The sequence below is a fragment of the Colletotrichum abscissum genome, assembly GCF_030869225.1.
Source record: "Colletotrichum abscissum strain IMI 504890 chromosome Unknown Scaffold_4.1, whole genome shotgun sequence".
NCBI classification, from domain to species: domain Eukaryota; kingdom Fungi; phylum Ascomycota; class Sordariomycetes; order Glomerellales; family Glomerellaceae; genus Colletotrichum; species Colletotrichum abscissum.
In genome coordinates, this window is record NW_026850320.1 from 1,177,634 (window position 1) to 1,197,924 (window position 20,291).

The 20,291-nt window shown below is 52.2% G+C and overlaps 8 protein-coding genes across 8 annotated transcripts; 5 read left to right on the plus strand and 3 right to left on the minus strand.

Moving 5' to 3' along the window:
- Positions 1 to 339: 339 nt before the first annotated feature.
- CABS01_02326 (uncharacterized protein) lies at positions 340 to 978 on the minus strand (the record flags this gene model as incomplete). Its single annotated transcript, XM_060535704.1, has 1 exon — positions 340 to 978. The coding sequence occupies one exon, from the start codon at positions 976 to 978 to the stop codon at positions 340 to 342; it is 639 nt and encodes a 212-aa protein (XP_060396009.1).
- A 1,899-nt stretch (positions 979 to 2,877) lies between these two features.
- Positions 2,878 to 4,647, plus strand: CABS01_02327 (tannase and feruloyl esterase; the record flags this gene model as incomplete). The annotated part of the gene is made up of 2 exons (XM_060535705.1): positions 2,878 to 3,301; positions 3,389 to 4,647. 2 exons carry the CDS (start codon positions 2,878 to 2,880, stop codon positions 4,645 to 4,647), a joined length of 1,683 nt encoding a protein of 560 aa, XP_060396010.1.
- A 1,052-nt stretch (positions 4,648 to 5,699) lies between these two features.
- Positions 5,700 to 6,532, plus strand: CABS01_02328 (uncharacterized protein; the record flags this gene model as incomplete). The annotated part of the gene is made up of 2 exons (XM_060535706.1): positions 5,700 to 5,873; positions 6,056 to 6,532. The coding sequence occupies 2 exons, from the start codon at positions 5,700 to 5,702 to the stop codon at positions 6,530 to 6,532; spliced, it is 651 nt and encodes a 216-aa protein (XP_060396011.1).
- Positions 6,533 to 8,104: 1,572 nt separating this feature from the next.
- On the minus strand, positions 8,105 to 10,125 carry CABS01_02329 (uncharacterized protein; the record flags this gene model as incomplete). Its single annotated transcript, XM_060535707.1, has 4 exons — positions 8,105 to 8,764; positions 9,016 to 9,026; positions 9,265 to 9,937; positions 10,000 to 10,125. The coding sequence occupies 4 exons, from the start codon at positions 10,123 to 10,125 to the stop codon at positions 8,105 to 8,107; spliced, it is 1,470 nt and encodes a 489-aa protein (XP_060396012.1).
- CABS01_02330 (Bys1 family protein) lies at positions 8,198 to 8,662 on the plus strand (the record flags this gene model as incomplete). Its single annotated transcript, XM_060535708.1, has 1 exon — positions 8,198 to 8,662. One exon carries the CDS (start codon positions 8,198 to 8,200, stop codon positions 8,660 to 8,662), a length of 465 nt encoding a protein of 154 aa, XP_060396013.1.
- Positions 10,126 to 12,385: 2,260 nt separating the features above from the next.
- Positions 12,386 to 12,779, plus strand: CABS01_02331 (uncharacterized protein; the record flags this gene model as incomplete). Its single annotated transcript, XM_060535709.1, has 2 exons — positions 12,386 to 12,446; positions 12,601 to 12,779. 2 exons carry the CDS (start codon positions 12,386 to 12,388, stop codon positions 12,777 to 12,779), a joined length of 240 nt encoding a protein of 79 aa, XP_060396014.1.
- Positions 12,780 to 13,942: 1,163 nt separating this feature from the next.
- CABS01_02332 (uncharacterized protein) lies at positions 13,943 to 14,411 on the plus strand (the record flags this gene model as incomplete). The annotated part of the gene is made up of 2 exons (XM_060535710.1): positions 13,943 to 14,045; positions 14,107 to 14,411. The coding sequence occupies 2 exons, from the start codon at positions 13,943 to 13,945 to the stop codon at positions 14,409 to 14,411; spliced, it is 408 nt and encodes a 135-aa protein (XP_060396015.1).
- A 1,440-nt stretch (positions 14,412 to 15,851) lies between these two features.
- Positions 15,852 to 17,790, minus strand: CABS01_02333 (quinate permease; the record flags this gene model as incomplete). The annotated part of the gene is made up of 5 exons (XM_060535711.1): positions 15,852 to 16,051; positions 16,164 to 16,384; positions 16,450 to 16,762; positions 16,822 to 17,628; positions 17,688 to 17,790. 5 exons carry the CDS (start codon positions 17,788 to 17,790, stop codon positions 15,852 to 15,854), a joined length of 1,644 nt encoding a protein of 547 aa, XP_060396016.1.
- Positions 17,791 to 20,291: the final 2,501 nt, after the last annotated feature.

The window sequence follows — 20,291 nt, forward strand, 5'->3', positions numbered from 1 at the left end:
ACGTCAAGACAGGTTCCTCCAGTTTTTCTCCAACTCGACGGTTTTGGAAAGTATTCTATACATGCATGCAAAAATATCAGAAATAAGGTCAGAGTATGATCCGTCACGCTATTATGCCTCACTTGAGAACGTCTTCGTATACTGACGATAACACGCACATAACGGAACAGGCAGTCCCTAAGAATCAATCATCATTCGGCCTAGTCAAAGCATTTCAGAGTCTTGTAGTGAAGTCGAGCAATTCGCGACAGAGTTTGATGGCATTTATCTTCTTATCCCCAAACAACTTGATGCCCAATCTATATATTACCGCTAATAAAATCAATAGAAGCTAACAGCCTAATAAGTCCCATGCCCATACTTCTGCCGCCAGTCCAAGTTCTCCCGGAAAGTCTTCCAATCCACCGGCTCCGTTGTTCCAATCACCTGTGCCTTCACCGATCCACCATCCTTGTCATACCAGACTCCATTAAAACACCGAGTCTCATGCAGCGTAACATGAGAATCAAAAACATCCCGAGAACAATCACACGTGATAATCTCCCGCTTCACACTAGAAGCCCTATTCAGCGGAAACAACATCTTCAAAACATCGGGCAAGATATCCGGATCGCCCCGCTTCATGACCATGTCGATCGGGATATCCTCGCCAAACAGCAAAAACACCCGAAAGGAGGTGCGCACGCCGTCAGCGTGCTCCTTCCTGACGCCAATGCTGGCCATCTTCCTGTAGAGCTTCGTGGGCAGCGTGCCGTGGTGCGGGTCGAACCAGTTCGTGATGATGTTGTCAAACTCGTCCGCTTTGACGCAGAAGTCAAAGGTGCATTCGATCATGACGAGTCGGCGGCAGTGTGAGGGCTCGACCTTGTTGGATTCGCAAAAGTGGCGCTGGTATTTGCCGTTGATGGCTCTTTCCATCTTGATCTTCACGCCGCTAAGGACCTTGCCGATGATGGACATCTTCCTTTCGGCGGGCATCTTGTCTGGTTGGTTCTCAGGTACTGGGGTGAGGTGTCTTGAGAGTGAAGGGGATGGATTGTTCTGTAAGCGAAGCTGGATTGATTTGAGGTGGTAAATTGGTTCTTGGGTCTGTTTGTATGTATGTTGATGAAGTCTGAGACAGGAGATGAGGTTCATCTTGTGTCTTCATATACAGCTGCAACATCATGAGGCTGCTCGTTCTAAATATGACAATGAAGAGAAAGATCTCTTAGTTGCACAATGATATTGAGCCGCTGTCAAAGGAGAGCATCAACCATTCTTCACAAGTCTGCGTAATCACAATACCAAGAATAGTCCTGGGCTTTGTCAACCTACGATAATGCCCACAAAGTCTTTGAGGTCTTTGAGTTACAGAAGATAATGCCATTGCACTCCACTCAGCTATGTGTTCCTGTTCGAGGCAAGTTGAGGAAGGCGTTTTCATTGACAGCACAGCGTGGATATACACTTAGCAAAGCCAAGGCGTGAAAGAATGTGAATGAACGAAATAATGCTGTTCGAGGTGCAGACTGAACACATTTCTTTTTCTAAAGTAGACAATCTGCATGCATTTCACAGTAAATTTCAAGTGACAGGACTCAGGTAGTCAACACTGCACTTAAAGTGACTTCAACAACCAACTTAACAAACCATACAATCAACTTTCAGAATATTGCTCACAATCAACTCAACTTAAACCCCACAGTTGACTGATTGCGTTGCATGTGAGTGAAGCATCGCAGCTAATGTAGCGAGCTCAAGCTTGATACGTGTCGAACCACGTCTGAAGTTGATTTCCCTACCCAGAGTCTTTTCTTCATTCCGGCGAAGCTCATGTGCTGCCACACGAGGTTAATCAAAGAGAGGAGACATTGACAACAAGAAGTTGGATATTTAACGTTGGATATCTTTCAACAAACCATGTAAATTCAAAAGGTGTAGAGTCTGATAGTCCGCCACGCCTGACGTCGGGATGTGGCGAACGAATAGGAATGCTTCCGATAGGATCGCCTCCTCACGATAGTCTAAATATTTCATGCGTGAACCATACAAGATTCGTATCTTGCTTCGCCTGAAGCTTGACCACTCATCGCATCTGTTGCAGTGCGAACCCGAACCAGGTACAAAACCGTGCAGACTTGGCAGGTAAGCTTCCGGACCCGAGGAAGCTTCCGATTTTCCAACTCACCTTACCTACCTTAGATAGGAAAGTAGAGTAACGTTCGACTTGAATTAAGTTGGCTGCACTCATACTTTGTGTGTGATTTCGAGAAAATAGAGAGGGTGGGAAAGCGCAAGGCTTACGATGATCTAAATGACACTTGCCAAGTTAGTAAGGCTGACGTGTTTGTGCAGCCCGCCGGCTCACGCTGCAGGGCTACTACTGTCTTGGATGTACGCGCCAACGCGGCGGTTCGCATGTGACGACTAGTAAGGTCAGGTTTGATCGCCCGTTTGTGGGGTAATTGCAGCTGCAAGACGGGAAACATGCTCCCGCCTACGCGCCTGGCCGCATTGCCAACTCATCCCACACATTTGCCATGACATGTAATCCCACACCAGGCGCGCCTTAGCTGAAGAGTGGCGATGCCGCTTATTCTCGACAGTCTTTAATACCATACCACGAACCCACTTGTGTGATTCTTTTCTTTCATGCGACGGGGCCTTCATACTGTCCGAAATTCCGTCTGAGCTGTTGGAGAACTGTGACGCATCAACCCGACGTGTTCGTTGCGTGTCATGCTCGAGGTCTGAGCACCGAGCCAGCGGGAACGCCTCAGTTACCAACCACCGCCACACCCAACCTAGATAATCGATTGGCAGCCTCTTTCAAGTTGACCTGGTTGATTTTGATGCCAATCGTGTAGTTGGGAGCTCCTTAGTTGACAAGCGATCATGAGAAGCCTTTCAACCTTCCTCTCGCTGCTGCGCCTGGCAGAATGGGTAACGCCAGCCCAAAGCGAGGCAACACCATCAAGCAACACGGCCGCGAAGCCGTGCTCCCCCGACACCTTTGTATTCCCCACGGAGCTCGAGCGCGCAAACCTCGTGGGCGTAACGGCGGCCGAGGTCAGAGACCTGACGTTCAACCCATTGACACCAGAGGGTCGCGCAGCCATCCCGCCGACGGGTGTCAGCTTCTGCAACGTGACGGTCAAGTACGCCCACACGGGCTTCGAGGACGTGACGCAGGTGCAGATATGGCTTCCATCTGCCGAGGCGTGGAACGGACGGTTCGTGGGCGTCGGAGGAGGAGGGTACTCGGCCGGGCAGTTTGGGAGCGAAAAGGTCGTTGCGACGCTGGCACAGGGATATGCGAGTATGTTTTCCGTCATTGAGTCCTCTCTGCTCGCGGGTGCTCTTGCTGGAATTTCAGACGCGTGAGCGCAGACTAACGGGGCGATAGCAAGTTCAACGGACGCCGGGCACGATCACACGACGTGGGAGGAGGCGCCTTGGGCGTTGACGAAAGATGGCACGGTCAATGAGCGATTACTCGTGAACTACGCCCACGTCTCGGTGCACGACATGACCATCATCGCAAAGTCGATTGTAACGCAATACTACTCTCGGACGCCAGAGTACTCGTACTGGAGCGGTTGCTCGACGGGTGGCCGGCAGGGCATCATCGAAGCGCAGCGATATCCGGGAGACTACGACGGCATCCTCTCCGGTGCACCGGCCGTGAACCAGCCAAGTCTCATCATAAGCACGTACTGGCCTCAGTTCGTGATGAACCAAAAGGGGGTGTACCCGCATATCTGCGAACTGATTCTCATGACGCAGTTCGCGATCGACGCATGCGACGAGCTTGACGGCGTAAAGGACAACATCATTGCGGACCCAGATAAGTGCGCATTCGACCCGGCAAGCGTTGTCGGCAAGGAGCTCGATTGTGGGAACATGAAGATGGTCATGTCGGCCGCAGCAGCTGATGTCGCGCGGGAGATCTGGCGGGGCCCACACGGCGCGGACGGGAAACCGCTCTGGCTGCCAAAGGGGTATCCAGTCGGCGCACCCTTCACAGGTCGCTTCGGGCTCGGTAACACAAACTGCAGTGTACCGGACGCGCCGTGCGTCGGTCGGCCATTCCAGATGTCGGTGGAATGGATCCGCAACCTCGTGCACAAGGACCCGAGCTACGACGTTAACGGCATGACGTTTGCCGATCTTGAGGCGGCATATGAGACTAGCAGGCGGGAGTTTGACAGCATTATCGGGGCCAACAATCCAGACTTGTCCGAGTTCAAGAGACTTGGGCGCAAGATGATTAGCTGGCACGGGCTGGCCGACGAGTGTGTAACGATGCGCACGTCAAGGGACTATTACGACCGGGTGCTGGCGGTGGACGCTGCCGCGGATGGGTATTATCGCCACTTCGAAGCGCCGGGAGTGTACCACTGCTATGGGCTGAATGGAACGTTTTACCCGCTCAAGGGGTTGGAGACGCTGCGAGCTTGGGTCGAGGAGGGAAAGACGCCGGCTGTGATGGACGGGTTTAAACTAAGCGGAGGCAACGATAGCGCGGCGCCGACGAGACCGTTGTGCGCATATCCCGCGACTGTCAAGTTTGTCGGTGGCGATGCGGATAAGAAGGACTCGTGGATCTGCGAGAAGCGATCAGAAAGTTGCCCGAAGCCTGAGTGGAACAGGGATGAGTTGTAGTGTTGGAGGATTGTAGTGGAGGATTGTGTTCCCTGTCAGGTGAAGTAATTTGGATGGCATCCTATCGGTAGAGAAAATAATATCATGATTTCGTGGAATGGAACATCGTGGATAGATGATGCAGCTGTGGTCTTGTTGCCTAGGTTCCGAAGGGTTCTTCCGGAGTATGGTCCGCCAATGGCAATGAGGCACCTTGGAGGTACTGGGTAACTGTGTCTGTCTCCGGAGGAAAAGGCCCGCTCGAAAAAGACGCTTATCTCATCTTAGAGTGCTTACATAAGAGCATCTCGAAGGACCCCGACACCCGCAGAAAAACGTGACTCCACCACGGCGAACCGAGGTGGTCCCACTGGGCCATCGGCGTCCCCAAACCCGAATTTCCCAGTTTTTCAGGGTCCAATCCCCCGCCAGTGGTCCCCCCATGGCCCCCCTCTCCCGTGCTACTGGCCCACCCCCTTGGCCCCTCTCTGCTGACTTTAGCATCTTTTGCCGCCTCTGCTTTTTCCCCTTGTTAGCAAATTCCCATGCGCAAGCCGCAAAAGGCCGCAAAAAACATTCGCCACCTCTCACAAAGGGCCCGACGCCAACTTTCCCTCTTAAAACCACCCTCCTTTCGATCGCTCTCGATCCCCATTCCTCGCTCCATGTCCGAAGATCGAGCCTCAACACCACCGATCTATCGGCCCTCCTCGACATCCTGGACAAACCACCACACACAACCAACACTCGTACCATTTGCCCTCCACGGCCAGCCTGAAGTGCCAGCCTGTGCTTCTGTCGCTGTCGCTGCGACCTGACCAGCCCGCCGTGGTCCCTGACGCTGCCGCTGCCGCTACTGCTGCCTGTCGCACCGCACCGTCCAGCTCCATGACCTTTGCGTCTGCGGACCTGCTCCGATCGCTCCGGGTCTAGACCCCCGGCCTTGTTCAATTCGTTCGGCCTCGACTCCAGGCCTTGTCTATTATTTCGTCTCGTCTTTGGGGATTACGGCCCCTCTCTGCCGGGTGCGTTCCCTCCGTGCTTGGACGGCCCTTGGGCCACCGCTCCCATTGATGCCTTCCGGCCCCTCCAACCCACGATCCGCTTCCACCCCGAAATCAGGGTCGTCGCCCGCTGGCGCCCATGGCCCGACTGCTATCAGTACCGGCAGTGATGGCCAAGACGAACCCGGGTCTCCCAATAGGGTCTCTTGGAATCATCTTCGTCAGGGCGAGAGTCATCAGCGCGTGAGTCTATTTTATCTTCCTTCTGCCCTCCTTCCCCTTCTACATCCGTCCCTTATCGAGTGACCTTATCGGGCCCACCCGTCGTCTCTGTTAGAACATACCTAACTTCATCATCTCGTGGGCAACTTCACCCTCGTCATGTCAATGCAGTAATTCCTCTCTCTGACCTCTCGATTCCTTAGATCCGTCATGGTGCCCAGCAATTACTTCGCCTAACCGGCAGATTCCCCGCCCACAATGCTGCCAGCCCTGAAGGAGGCTACAATGCATCCAACGATCACGCCTTACCCACCGAGCACGACTTGCGTGCCATGTCAAGATTATCCCACAGCATCGCCCGCGACATACACGAGATCAGGACCCTGCAAAGGGAAGATCCCAACGCCCACAAGCGCAGGTCGGGGGCCGAGGGTAGTAGTGAACAGCAACAGCTCGCCGCGGCCAGGAGCCACGCCGGGAACAGCGGCAGTCCCCCAGGACGCAGGCATCGCCGCAAGACGATTGATTTCTCGTGCCACAAATGTCACCGCGTCGATACCCCGGAATGGCGGCCTGGTCCCGACGGTCCCAGTACGCTGTGTAATGTCTGCGGACTGATTTACGCCAAACGCGAGCGCAAGAAAGAGGAATCGACGATGCCCACCTTTGGATCTCGCTAACTTTCTCATATATCTTTTCCTTATAATTTCTCTTCTTATTCTTCTTTTTTTCTTCATCTCTTTCCTCACTATTTACACTAAGCTACGTCGACGGATATATGGGGCAGAAAGAGCAATCTATGATCGGTTCTGAAAAATGGAATGACGAGACGGCTGCAAGGCGTTGGAAGCTGCTTTTAGGCATTGATACCCAACATGATGAGATGGATATGGACTACTTTTCTTTTGATTTTCTTTTCTTTTTTTTTCTCTATTCTATCGGGAGACCTTATTTCGGCTGGTGTTTGGCGCAACGGACAGGTGGATTATGAGATATACCCGACCAAAGAATCAAATCAGATTTGCCTTCTATCACTACTACTACCTATTATGCCACACCGCGACGCATCGCAACGTTACTCTAAAGTGTGGGTAAAGTGGCTGAAAAATAGCAGATGATCTCCATGTCTCGTTGAGGCTCAGGCGGTATCGTTTCTTCTCAACAGATCTTGCCCCCGTTGACAGCTAGGCGGAAGCAAGGGCTGACCCGTGTCTGACCACCGACGTCGAGTGTCTGACTTTAGCTCATCCGCATTCGACACACAGCGATGCAGCTGAGGGGATGCTATTTTGACAGACAAAGACAGAAATGCCCCTCCCGCCCGAAGCTAGCTCCCTCCCCCGCTCCTCTCGTCCTGTACCTCAATCTGCCTAGTCTGCGGCAGGTCGCGGATGAGCCGGGGTGAAGCTGTGCAAGCATAAGGCAGCTGCGCGGCGGCGGCGGCGACAACTCAGCTCCACAGCTAACAGCATAATGTCTCCGGTGAGCCGCGCCGAGGGGGAGGGATGCGGGGAAGGTGAATGAACCCACACGGCAGATCACTCACGAGGTCACTCTTCCAAAAACCATCGCAAAACACAACGCTTTCACGTCAGCCCACCGGCCAGTTTTCCCCCAACTTTCCCTGTTTCCCCAAAGAACCACCATCGACATGACTGGTCGAATAGGCTCCGTAACCGATGTTGCATGCAGCTATGCCAGGCAACATTTTCGGAGGGGGAAAGCTCGTATTCACCATGCTTAAAATGTTGTCTTGAACCTCCTGACCATCATCCCCCAAAGTTCCCGATTGAGGGGCGGAGTGACCTCAGTCAACCTATTTCGCCGAGATACAAGTTCGTGTTCGTCTGTTGACATCGTGGCATTGTCACATCGGTTCGTGTAGTCTGGGGCTTGTCTTGGAGGTTAAGTCTATTTTACGTAGGGTAGGATGATCTTTAGTCAGAAGTTCCTTCATGACAGAGGCGGCAGGGCAGAGGTTCTCAGAGGTTAGAGGTGCCATGAGCGCTCATTTAGGAAATATGGTGACATTCTCAAGCTGATCGACGCTCGTATCTAGAATCTCGGTCTCTGTGCCGTCGCCCGGCAGCTGAGACCCTTGAGACTTTCGTGACAACATAGCATGACTTCACTTGGAACTTCTGTGAAAAGGCGGTCACCGGCTGGATATATAAATTACAGATAGACTCTCGCATCAAACCTCTTGAACAGCATCAGCCTCAACTTCATTGCGATAACATAACCACAATTCATTAAAACCACGAAGGTCTCAAGCCAGAGACAATCCTCAGCCTTCCAGAATCTACCAAATTTCCACTCAAGCACACAACTCCCCAGCCTCCAACATGCATCTCACCTCCCTCCTCATCCCCCTCCTCGCCGCCGCAACCCAAACCGCAGCCCTCGGCAAAGCAACAGTCGTAAACAACTGCGCAACCGAAGTCTCCCTCTGGTCCGTCGGCGGCGACGTCCGCGCCGCCGGACCCCTGGCCGCAAAGGGCGGCTCCTACAGCGAGACCTTCACCCGGGACCCGACCACCGGCGGCCGGGCCCTCAAAGTCACCCGCGCGCGCGACGGCCTTTACACCGGCGCGCCGCAGCTCGTGTACGCGTATAACCTGGACGGCGCGGGAGTATGGTACGATTTGAGCACCGTGTTCGGGGACGGGTTCAAGGGGAGCAAGATTGTCGTGGCGAGTCGGCTTGCGAGTTGTCCTGCTATTGTGTGGGAGGGCGGTGTTAGTCCCGGGGGTAGTCAGGTTAAGGTTTGTACGGCGGATCAGGATGTCGTTTTGACGCTTTGTGCTTAGGGGGTTTGGTTGAGATGGGGGAGGTAGGGTGAGGAGGGGGAGGTTGCATGTGGTGTTGATGAAGGGGCTGAACTTGAGGACGAGGAGAGTGTGATTACATGCCTGCATAGTTTCAATGTTTAATGTTTTACCAGCATCTTTTCTAATCATATTTTGCCAAGATTTGGATACATGGGGCTACGGCTTATACGGCATCGACTATCTTCAAGCTCAACCTTCAAGCCAGGTGGCACGTTCAAATACACTCATTGGTCACGCTAGCGGAAAACACTTGTGTCATTGTGACTAATATGTAGCAAGGTATGTACTATCTACTTATGAATTGAACCTATGATACCATGAGCAACACATACTGCCCGTCTACCTGTGTTACATTGGGAATGGTAACCGAGTTGTCTGGCAAGATTCCAATGATCTCCCCGGCCATAAGTTGAAACGGTACTTCGGCGGTAGTCCCAAGTGCTTTCTTTGCCACCCTGACAGGGGCAGGCTGAACAAATCCCCGAACGGCGGAAAGCATTGAAGGATTAACTAGATACCAGACTGTCAGTTCACGGGCTACATCATGTATGGCTGATGGCGTTATTTGCAAGAGCACTTACACGGAAACTTCATATCTGCGAGCATAGGAGCGCCAGGTGAACTCGAGTTGACAACCCACGCGAAACTGTTAACCGGCACCAACCCGGGCGGAACAGCCTGCGGCGAAATCCCATTCACGATATCAATGTTGATGCCCATGTCGGTACTCGGCACAACACTCAGCCTTAAGCCGTCAATGAACTCAGCTTCCTGTCGATTCCCCGCCGTAACGTTGACCGTCCTCGTAGCTCCCTGACCATATTGCACAAACTCGTTGGCCGTATCCACCGTTTTGCGCCCAAGCAGGATATACTCGCCCTGGAGCGACGTCATCTTGATGATCCGAGTATTGTTCTCCTCTCTATGCACGTTGCGCGTCGCATCGTTGACGATCCAGCTTCGTTTGTCACCGGCCAGCGTACCGACGTAGGTGTTGCTCTCTTGTATGCCGATCGCGGCGAGAGCAGCCGGGTCGTAGGGGATCTCGATCTTGGCGATGAGGTCGTTTGCCGACTCGTTGAGGCTGATGACGTACGAGTAGTTCTGGAGGGCCATGAAGGGACCGCCCGTGGTGCCCGTCACGAAGTTGCCCGGCAGCGGGGTGAGGTTCTGTTGGACGACCAGCGTGCGGTTCTTGGGTGAGAAGAGGTCTAGTGCTAAGCCGTCCTGGAAGTCCTGGTCGGTTCTTTCCATCTGATGGACGTTGTCTTTAGCAAATGGAAGTTGAATTTTGGGATGATGGAAAGGGCACTTACACTACCGAGGACGTTGATAGGGTCGCCAAACTTTGCCTTGTCTGCTGCGTCCTGCCCGAGGACCAGGACCGCAGCGATGGCGAGCCACGGCCCGAAGAGCCTCGCGTGGAAGGGAACCCGACACATTGACTTGCTGGAAGATTGATATCGAAAGACGGATCTACTGTAATATCAAGAGACTGATTGGTACAAAGAATTAAGATTTGATGGCCAGGCGAACATGATATTATACCTCCTCAACCAGAGGTCGAGAGAAGACTCATGAACAAACCAGTTCATCCCCTGTTCAGGGGTCAGTCACCCGAAACCACAGCCGAACCCGTGAGCTAGACTGAAAACGCAAGTTCATGAAGCTTTACTCGCGTCCATGATCTCGTGAATACCAATAATTCGAGGCAACCTTTCGGCCGAGCTGCCGAGGCCACCTCGATTTCCGAGCAGGAGAACCGAGACCGACGCTGTGGTCACACTCTAATGTAAGGGGACCAGGCCTTTGGTAGGCACTCTAAGTCTCTATGAGTCCGGGTCCCGCCTCCGCAGGGCGCTTTGCGGGGGACTTTTAAAACAAGCTTTAGGATCTACTGGGCCTGGTCTAGAACAGAGTTTAGCGTCAAACCAATGATACAGTCGAGTATTAATAAGTTCAGACGGAGTCCAAACCCAACGTCAGCTCTGCACGTTTGACTCTTCTTTTCAGACGTAGGGGTTCATCCGTCTTTACCGATGAGTGTTCATTGTAGGTCGCTCACTACTGTTTATTGTGGCTGTCCTTTCATGCTCACTTTCAAATATGTAATGTAGCGGCACAGCCACTTTGCCCATTGAAATGCGAAGTCTTGCAGTCATTCCCGGCTTCGTTGGCATATGGGGCGTCCTAGGCGTTTCATGTTGTGATCCGACAAGCCCCAATGATACCATCCCACTGGCAGGATCGGCCTATCCGAATGTGACTTCTACAGCGCAGGATCTAGACTAACGTTCGCAACGTCTACCTTGGGCAATCTTCAACAGGACTGAAGACAGTAGCAGGGCGACATTCTCTCCTCCTGCATCACGTTCTCCCCAGCAAGAAATGCTCGGTGAGAGATATGCACATGTCTCTCGTCCAAAATTCCCCGGCCCCTGTCACTAAGCGTCAACTTACCAATGGTGCGGTAGCGAATCGTGTACTAGTTGGGTATGGATGGACTTTACTGTGATGGGTTCTGAATAAACATACCTCGGCCAGGATGATATTAGACGAGGTAGCTTGGATGAAAAGATCGAGCTTGTCTCTGTCTAGTCTTGAGCCTTATTCACCTCGTACGAGCTAGTCTATCGTCACTCCACAGTCTGCCGATGGCTCGGTCTTTCCCTCGTGGAATATGGCTTGATAGAGCAGACTAAGGACTCGATTAACTCTCATACTTAGGTACGTTACGGAAGCACCCCAATCCGTCCGCACACCACTCGAGGCCCCTGTCGGCGACCCATCTATGCCCAAATTGGATTTCAAAGATGATACCCTAATGAAAATACTTGATCAAGGGAGTAGCAGTGGATCACACAGATGGACATACGTGAGCCGGAAGTATCACGTAAAATGACCATGTTGAGCGATGAAAATCAGCCTTGCGTTCTACTTCCAGATCTGTCCTTGCCAGAGAACGAAGCAAATCCGGGGGTTCGATGTATTGGAAACCAGTGGACAACAAACTTAACGCACCTCAAAGCCCATAAGCACGGTGAGGTTCGAAGGAACTGATAGCACTGACTACTTACTTCACATAGTGTCGATGTTTCTGTTGCATCGATTAACACCAAACACTCAGGGGCCCTCAGCGTACATATTGATGGCGCTTGTGAATTACAGAAGCTATTGCATGTGGTTGAAGTGGGTAGTTGTGTATGTGTTTACTTCTATTGGAGCTCGTATCACATCGAGTACCTAAGCGAGATTCTGGGTGATTACGGTGAACATTGATCAAATCCATTTCCCTGACAGTGGAATGTGCCTGGTGTGGGGGAGAAGATCCGAATTTAACCCAGCGTCGCAATGGTGATGCTTTCCGCACAAGCCTCTGCCTAGCCCACGTTGCGGTCTAGTCAGAGTGACGCACTACAGTATAGGAGCCTAGAGCGCATGTGAGGCTGAGGCGCGAAATGCGTACTGTCTGCGATCAACACACAAGTCGCATATCTTGAACGAAGGGCAAGTCAGTTATAAAACGCTATCTCGGAGCACAACTTGGATCTAAACTCTCAGTGCCCCTAAGACGAGACAACTGAATCATGTCACTCCTACACTGGATAAAATCCCGACATGTCTTACCTCTCCGCGAGAGAGCCATCCAAAAACGGCAGGATTCTGAAACTGAAGCTGCCAACTCTTTATACGAGTGCCACGATGCTTTTCACACTCGCCTCATTCTCGACCCGCCGAATTATAGCGACGCAACTTGCGACAGGTACGAGAAGCTACGCCATGATCTAGGTGATTATGAGTTGATCTCGGCCTCCGTTACTGGTGTCTAGACTGTGGAAGAACGCAGGCAGACCTTTGTTCGACTTGCGTAGTCGTTCCCGGTCAGGGCATTGATCACGACCCAGGCCATTGATTAGTGCAAGCGCAGCCTACTGTTTGCTCCGTCTGCGAAGATATCGAGCGACTCGAGGTTAAGTTGGCCGACATGCACCGTTGGCCTTACGAGGAATTCTCAGTTAAGGGCGGTACACTCAAGGAAGTCGCTGAGAGTAGAAGCTGTGTGTTCTGTACTTTTGTGTGGAGACGGTCTGCTTAGTCTCCTCCAGAAGGCCTCAAGTGGCCCCCTGATGATGTTGAGAAAGTTACAATCAGGGTCAGGAAACAGTGGCGGGATTGTTTGAGGATCTCTATTGTTTCTGATCTTGCAACTGAAGAAGCATTTGAAATGCGCGGGGAAAACTAATATGCCAGGAGGGGGCGAAATGCTGTGCGGATATGGAAAAGGAGATGCGTGTGGGCCCTTTCATCTGTAAGAAGTATATCTTGCGCAAAGAGCTTCTTCATCAAGAGTCTTTATCAGGCTTAGAGTGCTAACCTCTTCCCCACAACTTCGTCTCACGAGACGCCCGTCAACAAAGTCTTTCCAGCAGAAGAAGAAAGAAGAATTTGGCAGGTTGGAATCTGCAAAACGCTACCTAGCTCGCCAAATCATGGCTCTATCCCATCGACTGCTACAAGGCGACAGTACATCCGAGTGCGGGGGAAGAACTAATTAGGCATTATTCCGATTTATTTCTACTATATCTGCAAATTAAAAAATTCATATCTCGGAGAATTTAGAGAAAAGCTGGAGACCATTGTACTGTCGCCTTGTAGCAGTCGATGGGATAACTGCTGCAAAAGACATTCCAAGTGTGCAGGAACCTCACCGCATATCCTACCGTCTCGTGTCTTGGTGTTGCGAGTCCAGGATCTCTCACGAGTTTATCTAAAAGAGTCAAAGGGGATTGAAGGTAGTGACGCTACATTGAGCCACTGTTGGAGCCCAAGCCGACCGGGCCTCATCACTACCAAAGATAGCTACCAGGCTCATCAGAACTTTGGTATCTCAATCAGCGAACTTCCAGAGACGATAGGAGATACAGTTCATACAGCAAAGACATTGGAACTGGACTATCTCTGAGTCGGTCGGCTTTGTATCATTGAAGATTTCGCAGAAGATTGAGCTCACGAAGCGGCTCTCATGTATGCGATGTACTCTGGCGCAACACTCATACTTAGCGGCCGATGGGAGCAACTCAGCTACCGAGGGTTTCTTCCAGTTGAACCAAACTCTCTTTACGCTGGACCACAAGACATACTACGACCCTGGAGGCGACGATCTGGTCTACATCAAACGCCGACGATCCGACGGGCCAGGTCTCGTCCGGCTTCGTCACGCTCGACGGACACCTTGTTCGCGGCCTACGGCTGAGCATTATGCAGGGCATCTACGAGGGCGGCGACGTCAAGGAAATGTGTTTCCTGAGATTTGCCGAGACGTATGATATCTTTATCGAGTTCGCGCCCGATAACCCGCCTAGTATGCTGCAGAGATGGGGATCTGATCTTACCGAGGTCTTGGTGTTGCTTTTGGGGACGAGGGATTTTGCTCTGGAGAAAGGGGGCTTATGGGACGGTTGATGGCTTGAGCAATCTGGTGAAGATGTCGTGGAAGATTTCGGGCGAGAGGGGAATTGCTGAGGTGAGTGAGGAAGATACAGGTGTTGCGGCCAGCTCGCCGGCATGCGATCTACCGAGCGAGTTGATTGAAGCCTTTGTGGAAGACGCGGAATACCCTCGCTTCACGAGATTCTCGATCCTGAAGGAGTCGAAGAAGGAGAAGTGCAAGTACACGAGGCTGGGTCGTTTTGATGTCTGGGGTAGGAGTGATATCGGTGTGGCTTAAGCGCTGTTCAGCAGCTTGGCCAGGGAGAGAATCATGATCATCTAAGGCAACGTTCCAATGGTAGTTCCGATGGTAGATTCATTGTCAGAGGAATCTCAAGAGGATGGACACGATTCTCGCCCAGGCTACCACGATTTTCGGTTCAATCAATAAGTTGATTCCTTTTGAATGCTTCCACTCGACGGGATCAAGGACTCGTTAGGGCGATTGTGGTTGCAGCATCTACAATCGGAGGGCAACGACGCAAACTCAGTCATATTCGATCTATAGGAGTCAATCTCCTTCTAAAATCCCGTGCCACCATCATCATCCACGAGACATGATACGACATAGTCTGTAACACCCTCGTTCTCGTTCCCGCAGTCGTAAGTAAGGTCAGCAGTAATCTCCGGCCCCGCGTAACTGGGCGGAGGCTGTGTTAGCCGACCGTTTCGATCGGACAGACGGGGGATCGAACAAGGCCCCTTGACTCCGAGGCCGGACTCTAGGAAGATCAATCCCACCGGGAATAGGCGTCACCGAGAACGCCGACTTTTTTTACAACTGGCGATGTAATAAACGATGACTCCAAGTCCGAACCTAGTACAATTTCAAAAGCTCATGTAAGCTGCGATGTATTCATGCAGGCTAGCATTATGACACTGCCAGCGAGGGTGCCTATCAGGCCCTCAACGCAGAGTCTGCCTGATCGACGAATCTCAATGCAATTAACATGTCCCTATTTCGGCGAGCGTCGGCCCGCTTTATGGAAGTGATGCTAAGACCGCCCTCTTCGTCAGGGCTATTCCACCTGATTAAAGTTGGGAAGGTTGGATATCGGGCCGCCAAGTAGGCCTAGAACGACCAATCACATTGCACGGTATCAGGCTTGGGATCAAACAACAAGTGTCTATCAGATCAACATATTTTCCGCGATACGCCGATGGAAAATTCTCAGAAAAGGCGGTGCATTTCATAAATCGGCCTGCAGAAAACAGCTCAGTTTGTTCAATTTTAGTGCGGCAGCTATCAGTGCAAGTTTGACTCCCAACCACTCGAAGCACTGCAAGTCGGTGAACTGCGCCTCGTCAAGATAAGACTTGGCGCATCCGACCAACCTCTGGAGAGTCGAGACACACACCACATCCCAGCCAGAATTTTACCACGAAACGGTGAGATCTAATTGCTCTTTACAAAGACAAGAGTTATAAAACTACGTCACACCGCATAATTACCGGTGGCAGTGCATATTTTTGCGCTGGGCAGTGCAAAAGTAAACAGCGGGGCTTGGCAAACCCGAAAGTACCTCGCACAGAGTCGCAAGTACCATTTGATTGAACGAGCAATCAGTCGAACGAATGAAGGAAACATCCAAATTCCCTACCAAATGTTTGCAAAAGAGGCCGCCTCGAAACTACCCAGTCCATCCGCCTCCAGCTCGTTGCGTCTCCTTGCGCCATCTCATCTTGCCACTGACTTGTCTTCCACAGTATCCACGTACTCTAACCGAATCTCCTTCTCCTCCGAACCAGTCGCGTACACAGCGGCGGGCGAAGTATTCGCCAAGACATCCTTGACGCTCTTGCGTTCTCGCAAAGCGGTCCAGACCGTGGTGTGCATGCTCCTCATGAAGAGTAGATCCATATCTTCCAGCGTAAGACCTAGCACGGGGCGCCTGCGTCAGCCACAAGGACAACGACGACGGAGAAAGTGGCTGAGGATAATACACTCCGACGGCAGTAGAGACCAGTGAGAGTGGGTAACAAAACTTACCTTTGGTTTCCGGTACGAAGAAGAAAGCCCACACGCCCATCAGGATCATGAGAGCGCCGAAGAACATGTAAGTTCCGTAGCCGAGCGACGTAATCATGTAAGGCGTAGTCCGTGAGACAATGAAGCTCCACAGCCATTGATCTGCTGTTGTGATTGCGACGCAGAGCATGCGGATGTCTAAGCTGAACACTTCGCTGCAGTACAGCCATGTGATGCCTTGCCTGTAGGGTTGATTAGACTTCATGCCTCACTCATAGACTACCGATACTAGTAAAAGGAGCCTCACCAGGTGGCGCAGTAGATCAAGCCATAGAGATACACGCAAACCATGGCGATGTACCCCCATGCATTGCGGTCGGTATTACCAGCAGCCGCCTGGCCCGCAGGGTCCGCAAGAAACGTGAAGCCACCAATGTACCACATTGGAAGGGATCCGACGAAAGCACCCCAGATGAGACCATTGCGCCGACCGACCTTTTCGGCGAGCCAGACGGTGAAGATGACCATGCCGAGGGTCTTGGCTATACCGTAGAAGCCCGTCGCGAAAAGCTTGGTGCTCGTGCCTGTAATGCCAAGAGTCTCAAAGATACGGGGCGAGTCTATTTTCTCATGTTAGTGGAAGAGAACCTAGATCATAAGAACGTTTTCTTTTACTCACAGTATGTGATGATGTTGACCCCTGTCAGATTCTGGCAGGCCATCAGAAGCAGACCGATACCAATACGGTTGCGAGAGCCCTTCTCAAACAAGCGCTTGAACATTTGAGACTTTGACATACGATTCGCGCTGCCGTCTTCTACTTGGCGCTTGATATCACTGATCTCGGTGCTGACATAGTCATGGTCTGCTGGCAGCTCGCGGACATGAACCAAGACTCTCGTGGCATCTTCCCATCTATCGTTCTTTGCCAGCCACCTCGGCGACTCAGGACACACGAAAATGCCAAAGAACAAAAGCACACCCGGAAGCAACTGCAAGCCGAGGGGTACAATCCACTGCGTTTGTGTCGAGTCTGAGATTGTGCGGTCCACCGCGTAGTTTACCCAGAAGCCGCACATCCCTCCTCCCTGTGATGCAATTTCAAAAAGCCCAACGAGGCGGCCGCGAATGGACGGCGGACTGATTTCCGAAATGTACACAGGGACAATGAGGGATGTAGCACCGATGCCCAAGCCAGCGATGGCTCTTCCGGCAATCAGGAGCCCAATCTCTCCGTGGGATGCTGTCATGAGAGTCCCGCCAACCAGGAAGACGAGAGCAGAGATCATGATTGCTCTCTTGCGGCCGAGCCACTCTGCCAAGGGGAACATGAGCAGGGCGCCGAAGAAGCATCCTGCCTGAAACGTGGAGACGATGTTGCCTTGGAGAGTATCACGGACAGTTGGCGAGCTATCTGCAAGGTCGAAATCCCGGCGGAATGAGTCCAGAGCCATGGTGCCACCTATGACAGAGGTGTCGTAACCCACTGGGCTGTGTTAGTCTAGGTGCCGTCTCTGTTGGGCTTGGGGGCGAAGTGAAACTTACTGGCGATAGCACTCATTGAGGCGATGACCGCTATCATGTGAATGCGCCAATTGCGGACTTCACTGGGATCGTTCGTCCCATCGGCGTGGAGGTTGAACCCCATCTTGCTCAGTGCTCAGTGCTCAGTGCTCAGCCTCGTGGCGAGAACGAGTATGACCTCAGGATCAGTCTTGGACTACCAATTTCTTGGCAGGTTAAACGAAATGATGGGAAGCGCCGTCTCTGTTGGCAGCGCAGTGACAGGAAAGCTTGATGACAATCGAACGTAAGCTACGCGAGGACTGGCAAATGGAACGGGCAATGACACCAGCCACGATACCCAAAAATCTGGATAGCCAGGCAGATTCGTTGATTGACATGCGCAAAGGCGATAATGTCTCCTTTATGGATGAGATACGACATGGCAGCATGTTTGCCTGCATGGCATCGTTACGTTGTAGGACTTGACAGATCAACGCGACGCTAGTTCATCTCACTGAACAGCACTGTAGACTGGCGGAAAACCCCATGCTGATGATAGATGGTTTCCTGACCTGGATGCTTCAAGCGATACACCCTTTCGAGATCAGGTGGACAAGTTGGATGCAATTGAGTCGAAGCTAGACCGTCTTGTTCAGGGGATCATGGCCAAGATTCTCTGGCTAGACGACAAGCTTCCCCGCGTTCCCCGCGTTAGGTATGCAGCGACCGGGATGGTGACCTTGACATTCTTCCGCAACCACGGTAGTTGATGCTTGAAACATTGCAGATATCGGGATGCTGAGAGATACACCATACGTTAGACAGAAAGGGAAAGCGCTCGAGGTGGCGCTAGATGATATTAGTTCGGGAAAATGCTCGAGTCAAGGCGTTCGTCGAGCGCTGGGGCCATTGGTGTAATGCTGGCCAAGAGTTTTGGACTGGGCCAAACGCTCTTGGACTTGAGAGGTTGTGTATGAGACCAGGATGGAAATTGAAGCTTCCAGGTTGCTCTGCTGTGATGTGGTGCAAGCCATGTGGTGTGTGCATCGATGCAGGTTGCAGAATGACAAGTTGGATCAGACGGTGGAGACCTGGAGACTTCCATGGACATCTGGCGGTACGTATCGAGCATGCTGTGAGTTCATTGGTCAACCAGCCCAGCGGATTCCCGAAGATGTTCCAGAACTTTGAAAATCCATAAAGGAAAGAGCGAGCAAGAGCAGTTGCCACCAGCTGCACGGGAAGGCAGGTGCGTGCCATCCTTGCCTGCAGCTGCTTACCTGAAATGGACCAATGTGGATCACCTCCTTCGGCTTGAGCTAAGCGAACCAATGGAACCCTTGGAGCGTGCCTGCCACAGCCACTCTTGGCGCTGACTAGCGCGGTCCCCCACGACCCCCGGGGACTCCACTCCGAGCTTGATTCGACTGTGACTGTGCATCGCGACCGCCCTTTTTTTTTTTGTTTTTTTTTTCCTCATTTCTTGGCTCCTCTTTTTGTCTTTTCGACATTGTCTACATACACATTTTTTTTTGTTCACTCCGTGCCGTGACTCCTCCTTTTTCTCATCTCACAAACTTTGTTTTCCTCAATCAATTTCCTCCCGTTTTTCTTCTCCACACTGTTGCTCCGGTCCTCTCCTAAACCTTCCCCATGTTCATTCTTTACATCACCACTCCGCATGGATTCAGCCAAGAGCTTATCATCGCTAGCTTATTGTTGCTGCCCGTCGACTGATTCGTCTCGAGCTTCACGTCTCAATACTCCCGCAATGCCTCCAAGCTCCACCTCGAAATGCTGACCCGGCCGCCCAGACTTGAGCCAACAACTCCACCGCGGGATGATATTGATGGATCTCGTTCTCAATATCTCCTTGTGGCTACTGGCAGCCCCCAAGGTATCGATTCCCAAGTACAGCGTACGGGGCAGTGGCACAGAAGCCGGATATGACTGAGACCATGAACGGACAATGTCCCGATCCATGCACCCATTCCGTCATCAAACTTTGCCAGTCCGAAACCTCTCCGACCATCCTCCATGGGAAACTGTTTCCCGCTGACACCGAGTGGTCATTCGCCGCCGCCGTGTATATTCGGCCCTGCATCGGTCGGTCCCTGCTCGAGTAATGCTGGTCGATGAAGCCATCGCCATTCTACCACAGCAGTTTGGTGGCTCTCTTCGCCAGCGCGGGAGAGAAGCGGATCTACCGGGCTTCAAAGGACGGCCACTCGATTGCGTTCGTTCCCCCAACTCTTGCGTGCGTCTCATTCCCTTGGCAGTATCAAGAGGTTGAGAGCGATACGCCATCTGGATTACGGCCGGCCACCGATCGGACACGGGAACAGCACGGATGCCCACGGCGTCTATCTAATGGTGGCCACCCCCCGCCGGGCGGCCGCATGGCACGATACTGCACCGCACCTGTTGCGACCCGAAGGATGGGCACGCCACTCAAGTCTCGGGCGCAATATCCGTATATGTCCATATCGACAGACGCTCACGGCGGTACTTGCAAACCTCGGTTTCGTCTGGAGAAGTCCAATCAGATTGAAAACGAATACCTCGGAATCAAACGCGATAAGGTCCCGGCACTTGCATCAACAAAACGCCAAGGTTCAAACATTGGCATGGCCAATGTTGCCA